Below are 22075 nucleotides of genomic sequence, written 5' to 3'. Positions count from 1 at the left end.
TTTCTGATCTGCTTGTGGGCAGATATCTCAGTGGCCATGGGCAAAGCTCTTACTTCTGCAAGTATTCCATACAGTTGGAAGCATGTTTAAAATGTGCTTACCTCCATGTGCTGGAAGACAGGGCATGCACTGCTCTGGTTTGCCAGAAGTGTCTTAGTCATGCTGGCCACCTGACCTGGAAGCTGTACGCCGGCTCCCTCGGCCAGTAAAGCGAGATGAGTGCCACAACCCCAGAGTCGGCCACAACTGGACCTAATGGTCAGGGGTCCCTTTACCTTTAAGCCCATAACTTATGCATTCAGCTTTACAGGCTTTGCAAAAAAAATTAAAAGGGCCGGGGCATTCGGGGGGGAAACCTTGGAGAATCCCAACTGCCATTCAACCCAGTGTGTTTTCACTATACACGATTTTGACTTTAGGTACGATCCCTGGAACATAATCCCCACATAAATTGTGGGTTTACTGTGTAGGCTTATGAGATCTAGTCTGACGGTGGTGTCTCAGGAAGAAACGTGCACCTGAATACCCATTGCTGGAAATGGCAGGAGGGTGCCAATCAGATATTGCATGTTGTATATATTTGACCACCAAACCATACACATGCATGATTTTTTAAAACTTTATTTTTAAAAATTTTAAACTACAAATATCTATATAGCATGAAAGGCAAAACACAATAAGAAAAGTGGAAAAGGAGAGAGAGAGAATGTTGGGGAAATAGTTTACACAATGATATTAAATTAACATCAAAAATTTATATAGAGTTATTTAATCTGCTGCTCTCTCATTCAAAAAATGACTTATTGGAGAGGAGCTTTCATTCTTGTCAGGAGTGGGCTGATTAACAGTCTATTGGCGGTGCATTCTGGTGCTTAACAAATAGATTAGCTAGAGAATTAGGCATAAACAGGCATCTAGAGCAGTTGCTCTTCCCTGACACTGAGAGCAAGTTTGCCTCCTATTAATGACAGCCAGCTGCGCACACTCTGTCTCTCTTGCCAAAGCCTCATGCTTTGCACAGCCACTTGTAGAGCAAAACGTAAGGAGCCAAATTGGACATCTGGGTAACGGTATGGAAATAAATTGTTAATCTCAGTGATAAAACACAGTACATTAAGGAAAGGTCTTCATACAACCTATAGCTTGTGGGATTTCATTGCCAGAAGATAGGCTGCTTCACTTTGAATAAGGATTTAACATATTCATGGAGGAGACAACTGCCAGTAGCTGTAAGCCCCCATCTCTGTAACTAGAAGCCCATGCCAATAAGTTGTATACCTCCAAATGCCCGTGAACAGGGGGTGTTCCTCACCTTCACGCCTTGGCTATGAGCTTCAAGAGACTTGTGACTGCAGCTAAAGCAGAATGGGGGATTAGAGAAACTTCTGATCCAGTGGAAATTCTTAAATTAGTGAGAAGCTTTTTGAAACCTTTTTGCTTCTTCAAGGTAAATGTAGGTATATTTAAACACTTTTAACTGATAGTTGGATAAAACCCAAAACTTCCCAGTCAAGTTCTACTTAGAGTAGACACATTGAAATTAAAAGACCAGTTAGTCACGTTTTTTCTAGTGTTAGAGTCAACCTTTTGCAACTGTGAAACATGCAGGAAAATGTACCGTAAGTTAATATTTAATGGAATAATCCACACACATAAATGAGAGGATACTGCGCAACATGCACACTGGTAAATTTATAACATATAATAAACAATAATGCACCATTCAAACAAAATTGAAAAACAGGCAGCTGATAGCAGTGATATGCCAATGAATTCTTGCTCTTCTCCATCACCATATTTCACATGTTGCTGGGGGGGAAAGCTTTTATAAATTTTTAAAAATATATTTTTCTACCTTTATTGAAAGGGAAGACTGTCATCAGAAGATAGCAAGCAGCACCGCAAACACAAAAAGGAACAGGGAAAACCTTGTACAGATGAAGTATAGTAAGTGTGCCCCAAGGGAAAAAGAGCAGGACAGCATAAAAGTCAAGTTTGAACCTTGTACGGATGACGAAGAATGTTTTATTCAGCAAGAACTTGTCGGTCCTACCGCATCGCTGTTCGGTACTCAATACATTAACAACAGAAATGGCATTTCGACTTCAGTGAATCCATCAAATTACTGTTCTAGAAGTCAGCGTAATGAGACTACATGTTCAAGCAAAACTCCTAGACCTTTCTACAATAGAGACCAACGGCTCTTTAGTTTATCATCAACCTGTCCTTCTCCCTGGGGTGGCACAGAAAATTGCCAGCCTCATCCAAGCTTGCAGCAGTACACAACACAAAGTTATTCTGGAGAATACATGAAGTTACAATGTCCATTAGTATCCTCAGAAACTCCGTACAACACGGGGTTGGTTCATAACATCAAAACTGAATACGATTCAGATTCTGAAAATATAGGTGCTGTTTCAGCAAGTCGGGTCTGGATTGGTGAAAACAGCACAAGGAAAAAGCAAGCGATCCGTTTTCCCACTAGGGTTCACCTCAAAACAGAACTAGACCTCAGTGAGCATCTGTCTCCTTGCCAAACCCCAAAGCAGTGTGTTTATCCGCCGTATAACTGGCAACACATTGTGATGAACCATCCCAGCCTCAGCAGAAGTGGACCTGGCAAAGGAGTTCACAGCAAGGCGATAGTTCCTCTGAGCTCCCAAAACTCAGTCTGCGCAGAAGCAGTGGAGGGTGCACAAGACACACATTACTGGAATGAATTTTATAATCCCAGTTTAGTAGAAGAGAGGGGACTGAATAGGCAAGTTTTGAAGATGCAGTGTGAATTAAAAAACCCCAGCTTTATTCAGACAGTCAAACACGAGCCCTTAGAGTCTTCTCGCATGCCTGGCAGAGTACAAACGACTTTTCCTGAAAGCACATTAGCCGGCTCTCAACCTCATAAAATAATGGGATGTGCATTTTCACAACAAATGGTATAGGTGTGCTTCCAAATGTTCACAACTGCCTTGTTAGTGCAGAGATGGGACGAAAGAGGAAGTTTCTCATTAATAGGGCACTCCCCATTACAGGGATTTAAGGATCTATTTGACTTTGTTTGGGGGCAACACAGTGTCCTAGACATGGTTAGCCCTCCTTAACTTAAGGATAGTGTGTGATAGGGACCCATATATATAGTACCAAACATCCACAAAACATGACAGAGAAGTGGCCTTAATATTTATAAAAGCACTGGAGAATATTATTGCAGACAATTCCCTACTGAAATTGAAGGCCAATTTAAATGTCTGTTTTAAGAAAAAGAAACTGTTTGCATAAAACAACATAGCAGTTAATTTCTCTCTGCTGGTAGTTCTTTAGCTCCCCGGTAGTTCAAACATCTCTCTTGTGCTATTCAAAAATAAAAAATTAGTTCCTATATGAACAACAGGGATGCAAAAGGCATACTTCTCCATTTCCAGTCTTTTAGGCTCCAAGCAGGAGAAGTTAAAAAAGAGAGAAGGTGGGTATCAGAAGAAACAGAGTCTCTACGGACACAAAGTAGGGGATTACTGCAATCCTAACTGGAGATGGGGCATAAGAAGATCTCTAATCTGCCCAGGCCAGCTTTTATGGCTGCTGAGAATGTTTGGCTATTATTGTTGCCTCTTAATAAATTGTAATTTGTGTCTGGAACCCCTGATCCTACAGCTCTACATATTGCAGTGGCATAAATGGTGATTAGCACTGTTTCTACTCATGCTGCTCAGGAAACTCCCGTTTATTTCCTTCCAGTTGGAAATGCCTGGTGCTTCTATGAATCATGAGGGCAGGTGTTAAGTCCAACTGTTAGCGCTGCTTCAGTTTGTTGGCGTAGGCAACCACCAGACAAAGTTGAAGCCAAAGCCTATAGGCTCTGGGGATGGGGCGTGAACGATAATACAGAACTGTAAAACATGATTTAACTTGAATATCTCCTTGCTTGCATTTGTATTGTAATGCTTTGCTTTCCAGTCATATTTTATATGGAATATACAATTGCATCTCTGCAAAGCTTCTAATGGGCAACGTACATTGAATTTAATTAAGTCACTGTTTTGTTTTTTGTTTTATAAACCCAAATACTAACACTGGATATTTAACCTAGTCATTCATGTGTCCTGTTGCCTTCCTGAACAAAAAAATATGCTACTAATTTACAGCGTAATCTGATCAATATCTATTCAGAATATTGAGTTCAATGCGTGATGTTCAACTAAGTTTTACTGAGAGTAGATCGATCATAATTAATGAACATGATTAAGTTAGGTCCATTAATTTCAACAAGTCTACTCTCAGTAAAACTTAGTTGAATACCAGCTAATGAGACTTATTCCTTAGGGAGAATCATAATCAAATTTCTCTATCAAGAAAATAATGACTTTCATGTTCCCGAAATGTATTAATAGGGGAGAAATTATAGACCATTTTTCACTATGAAGACAATTTCACTACCAAATGAAAATAAGTAGTAGCTGTTTATTTGAAGGAGCAGAGACTTATAATGCACAATGTAAAGTGATCAACTAATATTTTAGCTTAATCATGCTCACTGTTCATAAAATATATTATCCAGTTGCTCTATGATCTTCATATCTTTAGCATCATTTTTAAGTGATTAAACAGTATTAATATGAATAGAAAAAGTCTGCAAAATAACTGTTTCTGAATAAAGTTTCTATGCTTGGTTTTTATCCTTCAAAATGTTGGTTTGCACATGTAAAAATAGATTATGTGATTTACATATATTACCTCAAATGTCTAGTTTGAGTTATTGAACTGATCAGCAAAGGTAAAAGAGGAAGCAACAAAAATAGACTTTGTACTACTATTTTAAGACACTATATTTCTAATTTATTCTATAATATCAGTCCTAGTAGCCTGAAAATATATCAAGCTGAGGCTAAGTAGAATAAATTCATTATCTTGGTATATTCCTCTGGAAAGGAAAAAAGTATGCTCAAAATTACAGCATCCTGTCTGCTTGACAAAATAGTAGCACTATTGAGAGCCTTTTTGTAAAGGTTTATTACTCTTACAATCTTAAATAATACTATTTACATTTATACTCGGCTGCCGCCTGAAATGTAAAATCCGGCATTTGTTAATAAATATTCTATATTTAAGTGTGGAATTTGTAATATTGTTCAGTATCACCTAACGTGTGAAGATTCTTGTACAGCGGTACTTCGGTTTTCGAACAGCTTAGTTCACAAACAACTTGGAACCTGAACGCTGCAAAACCGGAAGTAGGTGTTCCATGGCTTTAAAAGAGGATTAGGCGACTGAACGGAGGAGAGGGCAGTCAAAGGCTGCTAGTCCTGATGGAGACAACATGCTTCAGAAAAGCCGTTGCAGGAAGTCCCAGGTGGGCAGAGGGCTCTTGGGTTCGAATCCTGCTTGCGGCTTCCCCACTGGTATCTGGGTGGCCCCTGGGAGAAGAAGAGGTGGACCAGAGGGGCCCGTGGCCTGATCCTGCTGGCCCTTCTTGTGCGTTTCCTAAGCCCCCCCTCCTTCCCCCTGTCCCATCACCTCTGAGACAAGAAGACTTCATCTGGGCTCCAGTCTCTCCCGGGATGCGGCGGCTCCCAGGCTGAACCTTCTCCTCACTGCAAAGCAAATGGAGACATCAGCAGGCGCCTGGCTCTCAGCCACGCTAGCCCCAGTCTGGGGCAGGAGGGGGGGACCTGGGAAGGGGCATTTCCTCCTACCTGATCTTATCAGCTTTCCCCACTTGGCCTCCTTACGGGCGTCTCGGCTCCTTCCCAGCCGGCCTGGCACAGAAACAGCGGCCAGAGTCTCCTCCCTCTCTGAAATAACTCAATATGATGTTTTAATGGGAGGAAACTGGCTGCTGCTTCTGCGCCAAGCAGGGCCGGGAAGGAGCCATGCCCACACGGAGAAGCGATTTTGTGGTCCTGAGTGGTGGTTCTCAAATCAGTCTTATTCACGTAAGCCTTTTTTCATAAATGCCTCTACAGCATAAACACATATACTCAACTTGTAAGGTGTTCTCCCCGCTCCATGCAAATTTTCCCTTCCTCTTACCTGTTCTATTTATATGGTGGCTTTAGCTTGTACTGCTCCCCTCCTCCCCAGCCCTGTTTGCTCAGGTTGTCGCCACAACCTCCCGGCACATGTGGGGAATGGATTTCCCATGGAATTAATATACCACGATTTCGAAAATGCCATTTTTATACATGGTGGCCTCCCCTTCTTCACGGCACCACAGCAGCCTCTGTGCCCTGCCTGTCTTAGGACCGGGGAGACAGAAAGGAAAATGAAAACAGAGCCCCCCTGTTGTCACAGAGGTTCCATATGGGAAATGCTTGGGAACCCAGAAGTCTAAACTGACGAATCCTGGCTTATGTCTTTCCACAGGACTCCGGGACCACCCTGGACCCTCAGCCTTTCACTGTTGGCTCCTTGCGTCAAATTAAGGAGTCTAAGGAACCTCTTTGTAAAGGGTCACACGCAGTGATGGTGTAAACAAATAATACAAAATAAATCTCACTATGTTTCTGCCTCATGCAAGCTAAAGCCCGCTAGAGACCTTTCCCTTGAAACCATAGGCTGTGTACCCACCACACCATTGGGGCTCATCCCCACTTCCCCTTGGGTCGTGTGCCCAGCAAGCTCAAGTGTGTTAACAGATTTGCTCTTTGCTAGACGGGCCAGCCTGGTTTGCAAAAGTCAGCCCAGGAATTCCTTGTCTGACACAGTTCTGCAGCCTGTGCTTTCATTGAAATCCCAATTAATCAAAATTCTACCGTTTATCTATTTCAAGGGTTCGGGGGGTGGGTCTCCTGAAAATGTTTAACAGCATTTTTCCTGCACAGTTTTTAATGCTACTATTGTTGTGAACCGATGCATGATTATAAAGTAAGTAAAGCTTATTTTTAAAGTTCCCAGGTTAATGCCTCATTCTTTCTTAAGGGGGGCAAAGGGAGGGAGGGAAGGCAGCTAGCTTCATGGCTGGACTTGCTCAACACAAGGTTTTGCAGCCTGATTCCTATCCTTTTAAGTTTGCTGTCAAGGATGGGATTTTAAAACTGTTTTTTAAGGACCTGGTGGCAACCCTACTTCAGGTATACAGGACCCACACTGTGAATGGTGCTCGCAAATGTATTGGGAGCCATCATAGATCCTTTAGGACCAGTGTTATATGGTCCTGGTGGCTGCTCCTAAGTTTTTAGTTTTGCTGTCAAACAGAGGATTTTAAAACTGTTCATCTCACATTTGTCGGTATCTGGAGGAATAAATTTCAATTAGCGTATACTCTCCTTCCTGTTAAAACCCATCCCACACAGAGGCAAAATCCTGAAACTTTGGTAAATTGTCTTTAAAATGGTCTGCAACATATTTAGGAACGATGAGTCTGTAGGTTGTCATTTGAATGGAATTACCCCGAGACGTCAAGGTGTGATGTGTGCACAGCCTTAGAGTTAAGAAAATAGAGGCATGGAAAGGCCATGTAGTTCAACCTTGTAAGCAACCAGATATTCACAACAGAAAATATAATGTGGGGATCAAAGCTGAGAACCTGCCAAGCTGACAACATCTGTGGACAAGTCAAACCAGGGAGCCAAGCCACATGTACCTGTAACAGGTAATAATAATGATGATGATGATGATAATAATAATAATAATAATAATAATAATAATCCCCTTCATGGATCACTGCCTTGCCGTGGTGAAGGGGCTTGAATAACTCGGAGAAGCTATGAGCTATGCCGTGCAGGGCCACCCAAGATGGACAGGTCATAGTGGAGAGTTCTGACCAAACGTGATCCACCTAGAGCAGGAACCGGCAAGCCACTCCAGTATCCCTGCCAAGAAAACTCCATGGACAAAGACAACAGGCATATAAAAGTTATGACGCTGGAAGATGAGCCCCTCAGGTCGGAAGGCGTCCAACATGCTACTGAGGAAGCGCGGAGGACAAGTACAAGTAGATTCAGAGCTGATGAAGCGGCTGGGCCAAAACCGAAAGGACGCTCAGTTGCGGATATGCCTGGAAGCGAAAGGAAAGTCCAATGCTGTAAAGAAAAATATTGCATAGGAACCTGGAATGTAAGAACCATGAACCTGGGTAAGTTGGATGTGGTCAAAAATGAGATGGCAAGAATAAATATTGACATCCTGGGCATCAGTGAACTAAAATGGACGGGAATGGCCGAATTCAGTTCGGATGACCATCATATCTACTACTGTGGGCAAGAATCCCGTAAAAGAAATGGAGTGGCCCTCATAGTCAACAAAGGAGTGGCAAAAGCTGTATTGGGATGCAATCTCAAAAATGATAGAATGGTCTCGATACGAATCCAAGACAGACCTTTTAACATCACAGTAATCCAAGTTTATGCACCAACCACTGGTGCTGAAGAAACTGAAATTGACCAATTCTATGAAGACTTACAACACCTTATAGAATTGACACCAAAGAAGGATGTTCTTCTCATTATAGGGGATTGGAATGCTAAAGTAGGGAGTCAAGAGATAAAAGGAACAACTGGCAAGTTTGGCCTTGGAGTTCAAAACGAAGCAGGGCAAAGGCTAATAGAGTTCTGCCAAGAGAACAAGCTGGTCATCACAAACACGCTTTTCCAACAACACAAGAGACGACTCTACACATGGACATCACCAGATGGGCAGCATCGAAATCAGATTGATTATATTCTCTGCAGCCAAAGTTGGAGAAGCTCTATACAGTCAGCAAAAACAAGACCTGGAGCTGACTGTGGCTCAGATCATCAGCTTCTTATAGCAAAATTCAAGCTTAAAATGAAGAAAGTAGGAAAAACCACTGGGCCGGTAAGATACAATCTAAGTCAAATCCCTTATGAATACACAGTGGAAGTGAGGAACAGGTTTAAGGATTTAGATTTGGTGGACAGAGTGCCTGAAGAACTATGGATGGAGGCTTGCAACATTATACAGGAGGCAGCAACAAAAACCATCCCAATGAAAAGGAAATGCAAGAAAGCAAAGTGGCTGTCCAACGAGGCCTTACAAATAGCGGAGGAGAGAAGGCAAGCAAAATGCGAGGGAGATAGTGAAAGATACAGGAAATTGAATGCAGATTTCCAAAAAATAGCAAGGAGAGACAAGAAGGCCTTCTTAAACGAGCAATGCAAAGAAATAGAGGAAAACAACAGAATGGGAAGAACCAGAGATCTGTTCAAGAAAATTGGAGATATGAAAGGGATATTTCGTACAAAGATTACCATAATAAAGGACAAAAGTGGTAAGGACCTAACAGAAGCAGAAGACATCAAGAAGAGGTGGCAAGAATACACAGAGGAATTATACCAGAAAGAGATGGATGTCTCGTACACCCCAGGTGGTGTGGTTGCTGACCTTGAGCCAGACATCCTGGAGAGTGAAGTCAAATGGGCCTTAGAAAGCACTGCAAATAACAAGGCCAGTGGAAGTAATGGTATTCCAGCTGAACTACTTAAAATTTTAAAAGATGATGCTGTTAAGGTGCTACACTCAATATGCCAGCAAGTTTGGAAAACTCAGCAGTGGCCAGAGGATTGGAGAAGATCAGTCTACATCCCAATCCCAAAGAAGGGCAGTGCCAAAGAATGCTCCAACTACCGCACAATTGCACTCATTTCACACGCTAGCAAGGTTATGCTTAAAATTCTACAAGGAAGGCTCAAGCAGTATGTGGACCGAGAACTCCCAGAAGTGCAAGCTGGATTTAGAAGAGGCAGAGGAACCAGAGACCAAATTGCAAACATGCGCTGGATTATGGAGAAAGCTAGAGAGTTCCAGAAAGACATCTACTTCTGCTTCATTGACTATGCAAAAGCCTTTGACTGTGTCGACCACAGCAAACTATGGCAAGTTCTTAAAGAAATGGGAGTGCCTGATCACCTTATCTGTCTCCTGAGAAATCTCTATGTGGGACAAGAAGCTACAGTTAGAACTGGATATGGAACAACTGATTGGTTCAAAATTGGGAAAGGAGTACGGCAAGGCTGTATATTGTCTCCCTACTTATTTAACTTATATGCAGAAATCATCATGTGAAAGGCTGGGCTGGATGAATCCCAAACTGGAATTAAGATTGCCGGAAGAAATATCAACAACCTCAGATATGCAGATGACACAACCTTGATGGCAGAAAGTGAGGAGGAATTAAAGAACCTTTTAATGTGGGTGAAAGAGGAGAGCGCAAAATATGGTCTGAAGCTCAACATCAAAAAAACGAAGATCATGGCCACTGGGCCCATCACCTCCTGGCAAATAGAAGGGGAAGAAATGGAGGCAGTGAGAGATTTTACTTTCTTGGGCTCCATGATCACTGCAGATGGTGACAGCAGTCACGAAATTAAAAGATGCCTGCTTCTTGGGAGAAAGGCGATGGCAAAGCTAGACAGCATCTTAAAAAGCAGAGACATCACCTTGCCAACAAAGGTCCGAATAGTTAAAGCCATGGTTTTCCCAGTAGTGATGTATGGAAGTGAGAGCTGGACCATCAAGAAGGCTGATCGCCAAATAATTTATGCTTTTGAATTATGGTGCTGGAGGAGACTCTTGAGAGTCCCATGGACTGCAAGAAGATCAAACGCATCCATTCTTAAGGAAATTAGCCCTGGAAGGACAGATCGTGAAGCTGAGGCTCCAATACTTTGGCCACCTCATGAGAAGAGAAGACTCCCTGGAAAAGACCCTGATGTTGGGAAAGATGGAGGGCACAAGGAGAAGGGGACGACAGAGGACGAGATGGTTGGACGGTGTTCTCGAAGCTACAAACATGAGTCTGACCAAACTGCGGGAGACAGTGGAAGACAGAAGTGCCTGGCGTGCTCTGGTCCATGGGGTCACGAAGAGTTTGACACGACTAAACGACGAAACAGCAACAATAATAATAATAATAATAATTCTTTGCCACTCATCTCCTCTGGGACTCCTACTTTCAGAGTTCCTTCTCATTATCACTTGTCTCAGCAAGTCTCTCACCATCATCTGACAGGCATCCCTCTTGCAGGTCACTGTAAGGCTTGCATGCAAAGCAGCACTTTGTGACATCAGCTGGCAAAGAGGGGCCAGGCTGCTGGGTTGCCAGGCAGCTTAATTAAGAAAAATAAAATGGGGGGCGGGTGTCAAAGTGTGCTGGGATGAGGCCCCTGTGGGTCAGGCCAGAGGGTGCTGTTGGGGTGTGTGGTTGTGCCTCCCCTTGTTCTACATCTTGCTCCCCTGCCTGTTCCTTTAGCTGCTTGATGGAATCATAGCATAGCAGAGTTGGAAGGGATCACAAGGGTCATCTAGTCCAACCCCTAACAATGCCAGGATCCTGCCCACAGCCAGCCCTTGCTGGGCTCCAAACTCTGGCCATCTTCTTACCAGCCAGATGCACAGACCCCTTGCAATTCTGCCTGGGGTGGAGTAAGGGGAGAGAGAACCATTTTGCTCTCTCTCTTTCAGAACATGGATTTGAGAGCCACACCATGCTGCCCTCTCAATATCTCAGGGGCCATGACAGGGAGGAGGGACGAAGCTTGTTTTCTCCTGCTCCAGAGGCCCTCAGGACCTGAAGCTACAAAAAAGGAGACTCTGACTCAACTTCAGGAAGAACTTTCTGACACCAAGAGCTGCTTGACAGTGGGAAGAAATCCCTCGGAAGGCGGTAGACTCCAAGGAAGGTTTTTCAGGAGTTGGGATGGCCATCTGCCATGGATGCTACAATTCCCAGGATCATTTAGGGAAAGACATCTGCTTTTTAGAACAGGGAGAACCTGCAGCTCACTTTCCCTAATTTCCTAGGAAGCAGGAACTGGAAGCTTTTGTGCTTCTAATAAGATGACTTGACAGAGCAGGATGTCTAAAATATTGCTCCAAAAGTTGGGACTGTTGTAGCTTTAAAGAGTACAGCAGAGTTCTTGCAAGAGGGACTTCTCCACAGCAGGGCAGCCAGCCTTCCCAAGTTGGATTCCAGAATTCTGGTAGAGAGTGATGATTGGAGGAGGCTTGGAAAGCGAGTTTGAATGTTGGGGGGGGGCAGTTGAGAGTCAGTTGAGAGTAGTGGGTTCTAGAAGGGAGCACTTGGTGGGGGACCTGAAGCTGGGCTGGGCAGCTATTCAGCTTAGGATCAGAAGTCCAGTCGCCATCACCCTCATTTGACAGTGGCCAAAAAGGAACAGAGACGCAGAGAGGGACTGTGAGTCTCCTGTGGAGGCCGGGGAATGTGGCAGTCCCATGCCCAGCGAAGAGGGGCTCTGCCAACTGTGCAGGAACAGGATCCCCCCCCCCAATTGTGAACCTGCTTCTTCAGAGGGAGTACAACTCTAGCCACAGCAGACATTTGCCACCATGGTAAACACTCCAAAGTGGCAAAGGCATACATTTATAAAAGTTTATAATAATGAAACAGTAGTAGAATCATAGAATTGAAAGGGGCCACGAGGGTCATCCACTCCAACCCCCCTGCAATGCAATGATATTTTGTCCAATGTGGGGCTTGAATCTATGACACTGAAATTAAGAGTCCCATGCGCTACCAACTGAGCTATTCCCTCCTTCCTGTAATACTGCATTTTCCAGCACATGATTGACGAAGGTACATATGCCAGGGAGTAGGAATTGTGCTTCAGAACTCAGTCCTAAGAACAATCATTATTAGTAATTACAACCATAAGATTTAACCCTCAAAATTAAGTGAAGAATCCAACCACATGTGTCCATCCCTCATATAACCAGTGCGGGAGGCTACACCACCCTATAGCACCTCCAAGCATACATTTTCACCCAATGCATCCTAGTTATCCCACGATGCTCTAAGTCACCCTGTTAGACTCATAATCGGGAGTTTAATGAAGTTTGATGGCTCCCATTTTAAAAATCCCTTTTTAAATGCACAAGTTATAATCACTGTGTAGAGGCTGCGCCAAATACAGTATTTGCCACAACCGTATAAGAAACCACCAAGGATAAGCTGCAGCTGAGTCTAGAGAAACTTTCAGGACGCAAGAAATACTGTATTTTTTGCTCTATAAGACTCCTAAAAAGTAAGGGGGAATGTGTGTGCGTCTTATGGAGCGAATACAGGCTGCGCAACTATCCCAGAAGCCAGAACAGCAAGAGGGATTGCTGCTTTCACTGCGCAGAGATCCCTCTTGCTGTTCTGGCTTTTGAGATTCAGAATATTTTCTTCTCTTGTTTTCCTCCTCCAAAAACTAGGTGCGTCTTGTGCTCTGGTGCGTCTTATAGAGCGGAAAATACGGTACTTGCGAACGTACAACACAAGTGAACATCTCGGGGCCAGGGTTGGTTTGATGCTGGCGCACCAATGAAGCAAAAGCGGAAAACCCAGCCAGCGCTTCCCCGTGTACACAGCGTGTCATGTGAGAATATGACCCGTGTATGGGCGACCAGTCATGGCCCACCTTAAACTCACCGGCGGCTTCGGAAACTGGCTCCGGGAGAAGCGGGCGAGCTGCTCGGAAGGGAATCAGAACTCGCAGGTCACGAAGCCGTGGGAAACCACAGACACCGAGACGGCGGTGCCAGGACCCGGAGCCACGGCTTCAGTCAGAAGACACATTCGAGTTTGGGAAGCTTTTAATGTTTTGTTTTTTTTAAAATAATATTTTTTATTGCTTTTTTCCAAGGTCAGAATACACCTTCAATGACACAACAAAAGCGATTTTACAAAAAGAAAGAAGAAATTAAATAAAAGAAAATTCACTTTTCCAAATCTTTTTTCATAATCAACTGGACTTCCCCACATCTTCCATCCCCTGCTTTCTTTACAATAAAAAATAAACAGCAAATTGATACCTTGTTTCATGTGTTTTTGTACTTTCATCTAATTATATAGTCTAAAATTTAAACTTTTCAGTCATAACTTAATTTCCATCATTTTCAAATCTCAATACTGAAGCATGTTTTTCCCAAAACTTAGCAAATTCTCAGCATTCATATAACTTATAGTGTTTTTGTAGATAGTCCTTAAATTTTTTCCAGTCCTCTTCCACTGCCTCTTCTCCCAGATCTCGGATTCTGCCGGTCATTTCGGCTAGTTCCATGTAGTCCATCAGTTGCGTATGCCACTCTTCCAGCGTGGGTAGGTCCTGTGCCTTCCAATATTTGGCTATAAGGATTCTTGCTGCTGTAGTTGCATATAAAAAGAAAGTTCTTTCTTTAACACTCTCTGGCCTACAATGCCCAGGAGGAAGGCCTCTGGTTTCTTGTGGAAGGTATACTTAAATACCTTTTTCAACTCGTTATAAATCATTTCCCAAAAAGCCTTCACCCTCGGGCATGTCCACCAGAGGTGAAAGAATGTTCCTTCAGCCTCCTTACATTTCCAACATTTATTATCAGACAAATGGTATATCTTTGCAAGTTTAACTGGGGTTATGTACCACCTGTACATCATTTTCATAATGTTTTCTTTTAAGGCACTACATGCCGTAAATTTCATACCGGTGGTCCATAACCTTTCCCAGTCTTCAAACATAATGTTGTACCCAATGTCTTGTGCCCATTTTATCATGGCTGATTTAACTGTCTCATCTTGGGTGTTCCATTTAAGCAACAAGTTATACATTCTTGAAAGCACTTTCGTCTTAGGTTCAAGTAGTTCTGACTCTAATTTTGATTTTTCCACCTGGAAACCAATTTTTTTATCCTTTTTAAAGATCTCTAGAATTTGGGCATAGTGAAACCAGTCTCGCACCTTTCCTTTCAATTTTTCAAAACTCTGCAACCTCCAAGTATCGCCAACTCTTTCTATTATCTCACAGTATTTTACCCAGCCACTCTCCATGTTAAGTAGTTTTATGGCCTTAGCCTCCGTCGGTGATAACCACATCGGGGTCTTATTTTCAAGTAAGTCCTTATATTTAGTCCAGACAATGAATAAAGCTTTCCTGACAATATGGTTTTTGAACAATTTGTGAGACTTTACCTTGTCGTACCACAAATATGCATGCCACCCAAAAGCATTGTTAAACCCTTCCAGATCTAGGACATCAGTGTTTTCTAACAAAAACCAATCCTTCATCCAGCAGAAGGATGCAGCTTCATAGTACAACCTTAAGTCCGGCAGGGCAAATCCCCCTCTTTCCTTTGCGTCTGTTAGTATTAGTATTTTAAATTTTATTCGGGGCTTTTTGCCCTGCCAAACAAACTTCATAATGTCCCTCTGCCACTTTCCAAAACACTCCACTCTGTCCACGATCTGAAGGGTTTGAAACAGAAACAACATTCTTGGCAATACATTCATCTTAACTGCTGCAATTCTTCCCAACAAGGAAAGTTCAATCTTGACCAAGTTTCTAAGTCCTTTTTAATTTCAGACCAACATTTTTCATAATTATCTTTGAACAAATTCAAATTTTTCCCAGTCAAATTAACCCCCAGGTTGGGAAGCTTTTAATGTTTGATAAAGGTAAAGGGATCCCTGACCATTAGGTCCAGTCGTGGCCGACTCTGGGGTTGCTGCGCTCATCTCGCTTTATTGGCCAAGGGAGCCGGCGTACAGCTTCCGGGTCATGTGGCCAGCATGACTAAGCCACTTCTGGCAAACCAGAGCAGCACACGGAAACGCCGTTTACCTTCCCGCCGTTTACCTTACCTTACCTGTTTATCTACTTGCATTTTGACGTGCTTTCGAACTGCTAGGTGGGCAGAAGCAGGGACTGAGCTACAGGAGCTCACCCCATCATGGGGATTTGAACCGCCGGCCTTCTGATCGGCAAGCCCAAGGCTCAGTGGTTTAACCCACAGCGCCACCTGCGTCCCTTTTTAATGTTTGATGCATTACTATATTTTAATATTTTGTTGGAAGCCACCCATGGGCGGGGGTAGTAATAATAATAATAATAATAATAATAATAATAATAATAATAATAATAATAGCCGCCCCAACCAACCGATTATCCTGCTCTTTTTCCTCGCTTCCGGTTCCGTCCAGCCGCCCTTTCCTTCACCTTGCTTCACAGATTGCTGGGCTCCTCTCTCTCTCGCATTGGCTGTAAGCCTTTTGCCTCCATCACGCCGATTGGAGGAGTGGTTCTCTGGGTGGATGCGTAGATTGTGCAAGTGTCCTGAATGTGGCTGCTGTTTGGGGGGGGGGGAGATAGTTCTGAGGTGGGCTTTTAACTGGGGTGTGTGTGTGCGCAGAGTGCTGACTTGTGCCTTCGTGTTCCATTTCTGTGTTTATCCTGATTATTATTACTCTTCTTATTTCTGGGAGGGGTGGCTAACACCCCAGAGGACAGGATCACACTTCAAAATGACCTTGACAGATTAGAGAACTGGGCAAAAACAAACAAGATGAATTTTAACAGGGAGAAATGTAAAGTATTGCACTTGGGCAAAAAAAATGAGAGGCACAAATACAAGATGGGGGACACCTGGCTTGAGAGCAGTACATGTGAAAAGGATCTAGGAGTCTTGGTTGACCACAAACTTGACATGAGCCAACAGTGTGACGCGGCAGCTAAAAAAGCCAATGCAATTCTGGGCTGCATCAATAGGAGTATAGCATCTAGATCAAGGGAAGTAATAGTGCCACTGTATTCTGCTCTGGTCAGACCTCACCTGGAGTACTGTGTCCAGTTCTGGGCACCACAGTTCAAGAAGGACACTGACAAACTGGAACATGTCCAGAGGAGGGCAACCAAAATGGTCAAAGGCCTGGAAACGATGCCTTATGAGGAATGGCTAAGGGAGCTGGGCATGTTTAGCCTGGAGAAGAGGAGGTTAAGGGGTGATATGATAGCCATGTTCAAATGTATAAAAGGATGTCACATAGAGGAGGGAGAAAGGTTGTTTTCTGCTGCTCCAGAGAAGCGGACACGGAGCAATGGATCCAAACTACAAGAAAGAAGATTCCACCTAAACATTAGGAAGGACTTCCTGACAGAGCTGTTCGACAGTGGAATTTGCTGCCAAGGAGTGTGGTGGAGTCTCCTACTTTGGAGGTCTTTAAGCAGAGGCTTGACAACCATATGTCAGGAGTGCTCTGATGGTGTTTCCTGCTTGGCAGGGGGTTGGACTCGATGGCCCTTGTGGTCTCTTCCAACTCTATGATTCTATGATTTGTTTGCCCTGCACGTGGGAAGGGACAGTAGTAACAATAGCAATAGTGATATAGACTTCAGGCCTCGCAGTGATGTATGGAAGTGAGAGCTGGACCACAAAGAAGGCTGGTCGCCAAAGAATGGATGCTTTTGAAATATGGTGCTGGAGGAGACTCTTGAGAGTCCCATGGACTGCAAGAAGATCAAATGCATCCATTCTGAAGGAAATCAGCCCTGAGTGCTTACTGGAAGGACAGATCGTGAAGCTGAGGCTCCAATACTTTGGCCACCTCATGAGAAGAGAAGACTCCCTGGAAAAGACCCTGATGTTGGGAAAGATGGAGGGCACAAGGAGAAGGGGACGACAGAGGACAAGGTGGTTGGATAGTGTTCTCAAAGCTACTAGCATGAGTTTGACCAAACTACGGGAGGCAGTGGAAGACAGGAGTGCCTGGCGTGCTCTGGTCCATGGGGTCACGAAGATTCGGACATGACTAAACGACTCAACAACATCATTCAGGCCTCGGCGAATGAGAGTCATGTGCGGCCGCCTCGCCCCGCAGCACCTTGCGAAGGGGCAGCATTGAGGGCGCGGCAGGAGCGGGGTCTTGGGCGATGCTCCACTGAGCTTCGTCCGCGGGACAAGAGGGCTTATTCCCTGTGCAGCAATGGGCGACCTTCAGTAGGGGCCCGTTCACTGCCTCGGCTGCCCCAGCTTTAAATCATTTAAATAAACGGCCTTCCGAAGTTGTTGCCTCGCGTAGTTATGTGGGAGCCTTAAGCGCTGAGGCGAATTCACTCTGGACCTGGTTCAGGGCCACTTCAGTGTCTTGCCGGTTTCCTCCCAGGCACTGAGCCCAGTCCTTGAAGACACACGATGGCTGGTGTTTGTGGCAAATCGTTGCAGCAGCGTTTGGTCAAACTGCGTTGTTTTGGTGCCACCCTGTGGTCTCCTCACGTCTGCAGCCAACATTAACCACTTCTGTTGTTGCTCAGACCAGACTTAGCCTTCTCCTTTCAGCCCCGGTATCCTCTTTTACCATTTCCTGTCAATGCCACCTCTTCTTCCCACTTTAAAATGCTCCTCAAATTATACATTTTCTGTGAAACTTTTGCCTTAGTCCTACATACAGTGGTGCCTCGCAAGACGAAAAGAATCCGTTCTGTGATTCTCTTCGTCTAGCGGTTTTTTCATCTTGTGAAGCAAGCCCATTGACAGATTAACGCTATTAGCGGCTTACCTGCTGATCGGATCAGCTGATAAGCGGCTTAGTGGCTTAGAAAAAGGGGGGGAGGGGGAAAAACCAGCAGGAACTCGCAAGACATTGTCATCTTGCGAAGCAAGCCCATAGGAAATTCGTTTTGCGAAGCACCTCCAAAACGGAAAACTCTTTCGTCTAGCAAGTTTTCGGTCTTGCGAGGCATTCATCTTGCGGGGCACCACTGTACATAAACCAAACTTGAATATGTGTAGCTGTTACCATTATTTACCCCTTTTCTTCTCTCTGTCAAGACTTAGATTATAGGCTCTTTGGAACAGAGACTGGTTTTTCTGCTGTTTTACTCTGTAAAGTGCTGTGTCTATATAAGTCATAAAGAAAAGCAATCTGCTACCCTCAAGCTTTTGATTTTTATAAAAAAATACATTTGTCCATTAACAGGATTAAACTGAATAACAGTCCTTTAAAGCAGCCCTTTGAACAAAGCACTTTCTGCAAAGTGAGCACCCACAGTGAAGAGTTCACCAAACTACAGTCTGAAGAAATTTCCAAACCAGAATCTGAGAAACAGTTAAGATATATTATTGTGAGGGGAGTATTTCTCTTGGTTATCTTTCTACTAGCATTAGTATTATAACGTTCAGTTTTGGGTAAAAAAAAGAAAAAGGGAAAAAAGCACATTGAAAAGCTCAATCTAAACAATAAAGCCTGTGATTTAAAACTTATAATTCTCTATTTCATTAATGAAGTGTCAAATTTGTTTATGCAGCCATTAACAGATTCTAGAAAAGATACCTGAGATGGAGGCCAGGTTATACTTGTTCAGCCATAGCAACAACTCCCAAATTTCGACTTGCAATTCCACCACTGATAGCACCAGTACAAAAAATGGCAAAGCAGGGTAAACCCAAGAAGACATTTGGAAAATACAAAGATTATCACAGTAGAGATGTCTTCAGTGAAATAATGATGGGCGGAAATACCCCAGGTAATTAGCTCAATTACCAGCATTTGAGGTTTCTCTAGTTGTTCTCCAGATGGGTTTGGCTATAGCTCTTTATAGAGGCAGCTGCTATGTACAGCACAATCATCCCCCCAACCTTGCCACAAAGAGTGTTGCACCACAGATTCAATCCAATCCAAATTCATTTAATCTTAATTCAGATACCATGTATCCTTATGCTTTCATAATCATTTAATCCTGTCCACACTTTGTATGGCAACAGAACTTTTGAATTCAATAGGACTTAGTGCGGAGTTTCCATGGTTAGGAAGCTGCTATAAAATCTATGCAGGGAAGCACAGGTTTGCATTTTTTGATTTATCTCAAACCCTAGTTTGGAAAACACCCTGCCAAAATTCTCATGGCTTTGCTTAGAGAAATACAGTCAGAGTCTCTCCTGGGAACCTGCATGTTCTCAAATCATAGTTTGTATTAGCATTACGTGCAAACCAGCTCTACAGCAGTCATTCCCAAATAGTGCCCTGGGAGTGTTGCTACTATATTTTAAGAATCTATTTTCTTTAGTCTTCTAGAAGTTTGGGAAATGCTGGTCTGGAAAAGTATGATTTGGTGTGTGTGTGCTTAATAGCATTAGCATTTTGTCATGTTTTTCAAAAAAAATTGTAGGAGACAGTAAATGGAATCATGGGTGTCCGTCTAATGGACTTGCACAGTTACAGTCCCTACTGCAGCATGGATCAAGTACTTTGCACACACCTACTGATTTGTACAGCTGTCAAATGAGAGGGGAAGCCTCTTCGCTTGCCCTGAGTTCGAATGAACTTGCAACCATGTCTGCCCTTAAGAGTTCATTTGGCAAGATCCATCAGCCAGGCTTAGGTGGTGGAATCAATGAATGGATGAAGCAATTTCAACCAATCTGCTTCTGCTTATTTCCAGTCAACTCCAGCTGTAGAAAAGCCTTCCTGCTTTACATTAACACAAAACAGTTATACAATATATCACCAACTCAACAGTAGCAAAGTACTTGGCAACAGAATGGCATGTAGTGAAGCAAGACGTTGGGATAGTATGCAAGACTCTTGTGACTCAAGAACATATCCGGATAGCATCATCTCACAGCTTCCTTCAATAAACCACCAAGAGAATTTCCCCTCTTGGTATGGTGATGGGCCTGGGAGTGGTAATCAGACGTCTGTACCTTCTTTTCTTCAGAAAGTGGTGGACCTGGCTGGCCACAACAATTGGGCTTCCAGCAATCAAACTTGGAAGGTGATCTGAGGCCTTATCCATCCTTTGGTGGTGGTAGCTCATCAACAGCCAAATACACACCTGAATAATGTAATGGGGTGAATGTGGCAGTGACCTTACTGCCAATATCATGAGTCGACTTTGAGGAAAGGATGCAGTTACATTGACAAGCATGCTTCTACAACTGGTTCCCCATTATCCAAACCTTCAAAGTAAGTGCATGAAGTATATTGCCATATTGTAACTTTATTGGGTTTACACAAAGGAGGCTGGGTATTATCTCCCTTAGAGCAGACCTGTGCCATAAGACAAGAACCAAGAGTTTTGAATGTCAAAGTATGTATCTATGCTTGGAGCTCTTAAGTGTGTGTGCAGTGACAGAAAATAACACAATCATAGATCTCGTTGGAAGAATAGATTTGGGGGTGGGGGTGGTCTTAATGGGAGGTGGTTGGCAGTTGGATTCAGCAGTGAAAAAGCAGATGGGGGAGGAAAAACTGATCACATATTACCATGGCTTAGTATAACATACATGAAGTTCTTCTGTTTACAGTGCTGAACAGAAAAGAGAATTGACCCAATTAATGTTTTGGTGGGATTTGCCTCCACTGCTGGACTTAAATGAGCCTTGTCCTCTTCCTCCTTTGTGTTTTGTTTCTTTTTCGGAGTGGGGTAGGGTGGGGCAGCGCTGCCAGTCCCATCTTTGACTGATTTATGTGCCCAACACTTTTGTAAAATTTCAGTGTGGTTAGAGGTCCAAACATGTTTAGCATGGCATGTGAACATGGCTGCTATGTTCTATTGTACACAAAAGCTGAAGTGGTTGTAGTCTTTAAAGGTACATTAAACTGACAATTTTTCTTCTAGAAATTGATATTCATGCATTAGCTCAACTGAACTGACAATTTTTCTTCTAGAAATTGATATTCATGCATTAGCTCAACTGAACTGGCAAAGATTGTTTCATCATGAGAAGACATGGCTCAAATCTGTATAGCATCTGAAGCCTGTTCAAGGTAAATATTAAAGTGTTTTCTGATGCATTCCTGAACTGTGGGTAGCTGTTCATATAATTAACAAAAGTACATTCTGGTAAAGCCTTTAAAGTTTCAGCACTTGCTTTTCTGTTTACTCTTACGGTAAACCATGCTTAATGTTAAGCCTTCTCTGACAAATTTACAATTAAAAATTAAATTAAAAAAAAGCTTTTCCAGAGTCTGTGTGGCCTTGCTGTTTCCTCTTATTTTTATCCTCTTCTGCTCCTAGTCTGCAGGCACTGGTTTACTGTTCTTGTATACTGATTAACCTTAATGGCACACCCATACACCCCAGTATAGCATTGTCCCTCATTCTCCATTGGACGTCGTGTGACAGTCTCCAGCTGTAGAAACCATAAATTCCATCACCTGCTTAAATGTGAGACAATATATTCTAGAGTGGAGCTAAAGTTTTGTCAATCTTCTAATGTGAAAGAAAATGACACTTTTCACAGCAGGGTTAAATAATAAACAGAACTTCTATAACACCAGGAACAAAAATCTCAATCTCAATAACATTAGCTATACTAATTAGCTGGTTTACTGTATACGTGTATAGTGTATTCAGAATTGGAAGTGCTT

At 43.2% G+C, this 22075-nt stretch overlaps 1 protein-coding gene and 1 long non-coding RNA gene across 2 annotated transcripts in view; both read left to right on the top strand.

The window, feature by feature from the left end:
* AHRR (aryl hydrocarbon receptor repressor) overlaps positions 1 to 5105 on the top strand; it is a 55536-nt gene extending 50431 nt beyond the window's left edge. The window contains exon 11 of the mRNA XM_082194827.1: positions 1868 to 5105. Within this exon, the coding sequence (XP_082050953.1) occupies positions 1868 to 2942 (1075 nt within the window). The 3' untranslated portion in view covers positions 2943 to 5105. The remainder of the gene's footprint in view (positions 1 to 1867) is intronic.
* A 5818-nt stretch (positions 5106 to 10923) lies between these two features.
* Positions 10924 to 21343, top strand: LOC309516388. The gene is made up of 3 exons (XR_014212865.1): positions 10924 to 11150; positions 18683 to 19229; positions 20421 to 21343. It is a non-coding gene; the product is annotated as an uncharacterized lncRNA (long non-coding RNA).
* Positions 21344 to 22075: the final 732 nt, after the last annotated feature.

This window comes from Podarcis vaucheri (genome assembly GCF_965113315.1).
Source record: "Podarcis vaucheri genome assembly, chromosome: 13".
NCBI classification, from domain to species: domain Eukaryota; kingdom Metazoa; phylum Chordata; class Lepidosauria; order Squamata; family Lacertidae; genus Podarcis; species Podarcis vaucheri.
Note: the sequence above shows the minus strand (reverse complement) of the source record. Positions and strands in the feature narration are given on the sequence as shown.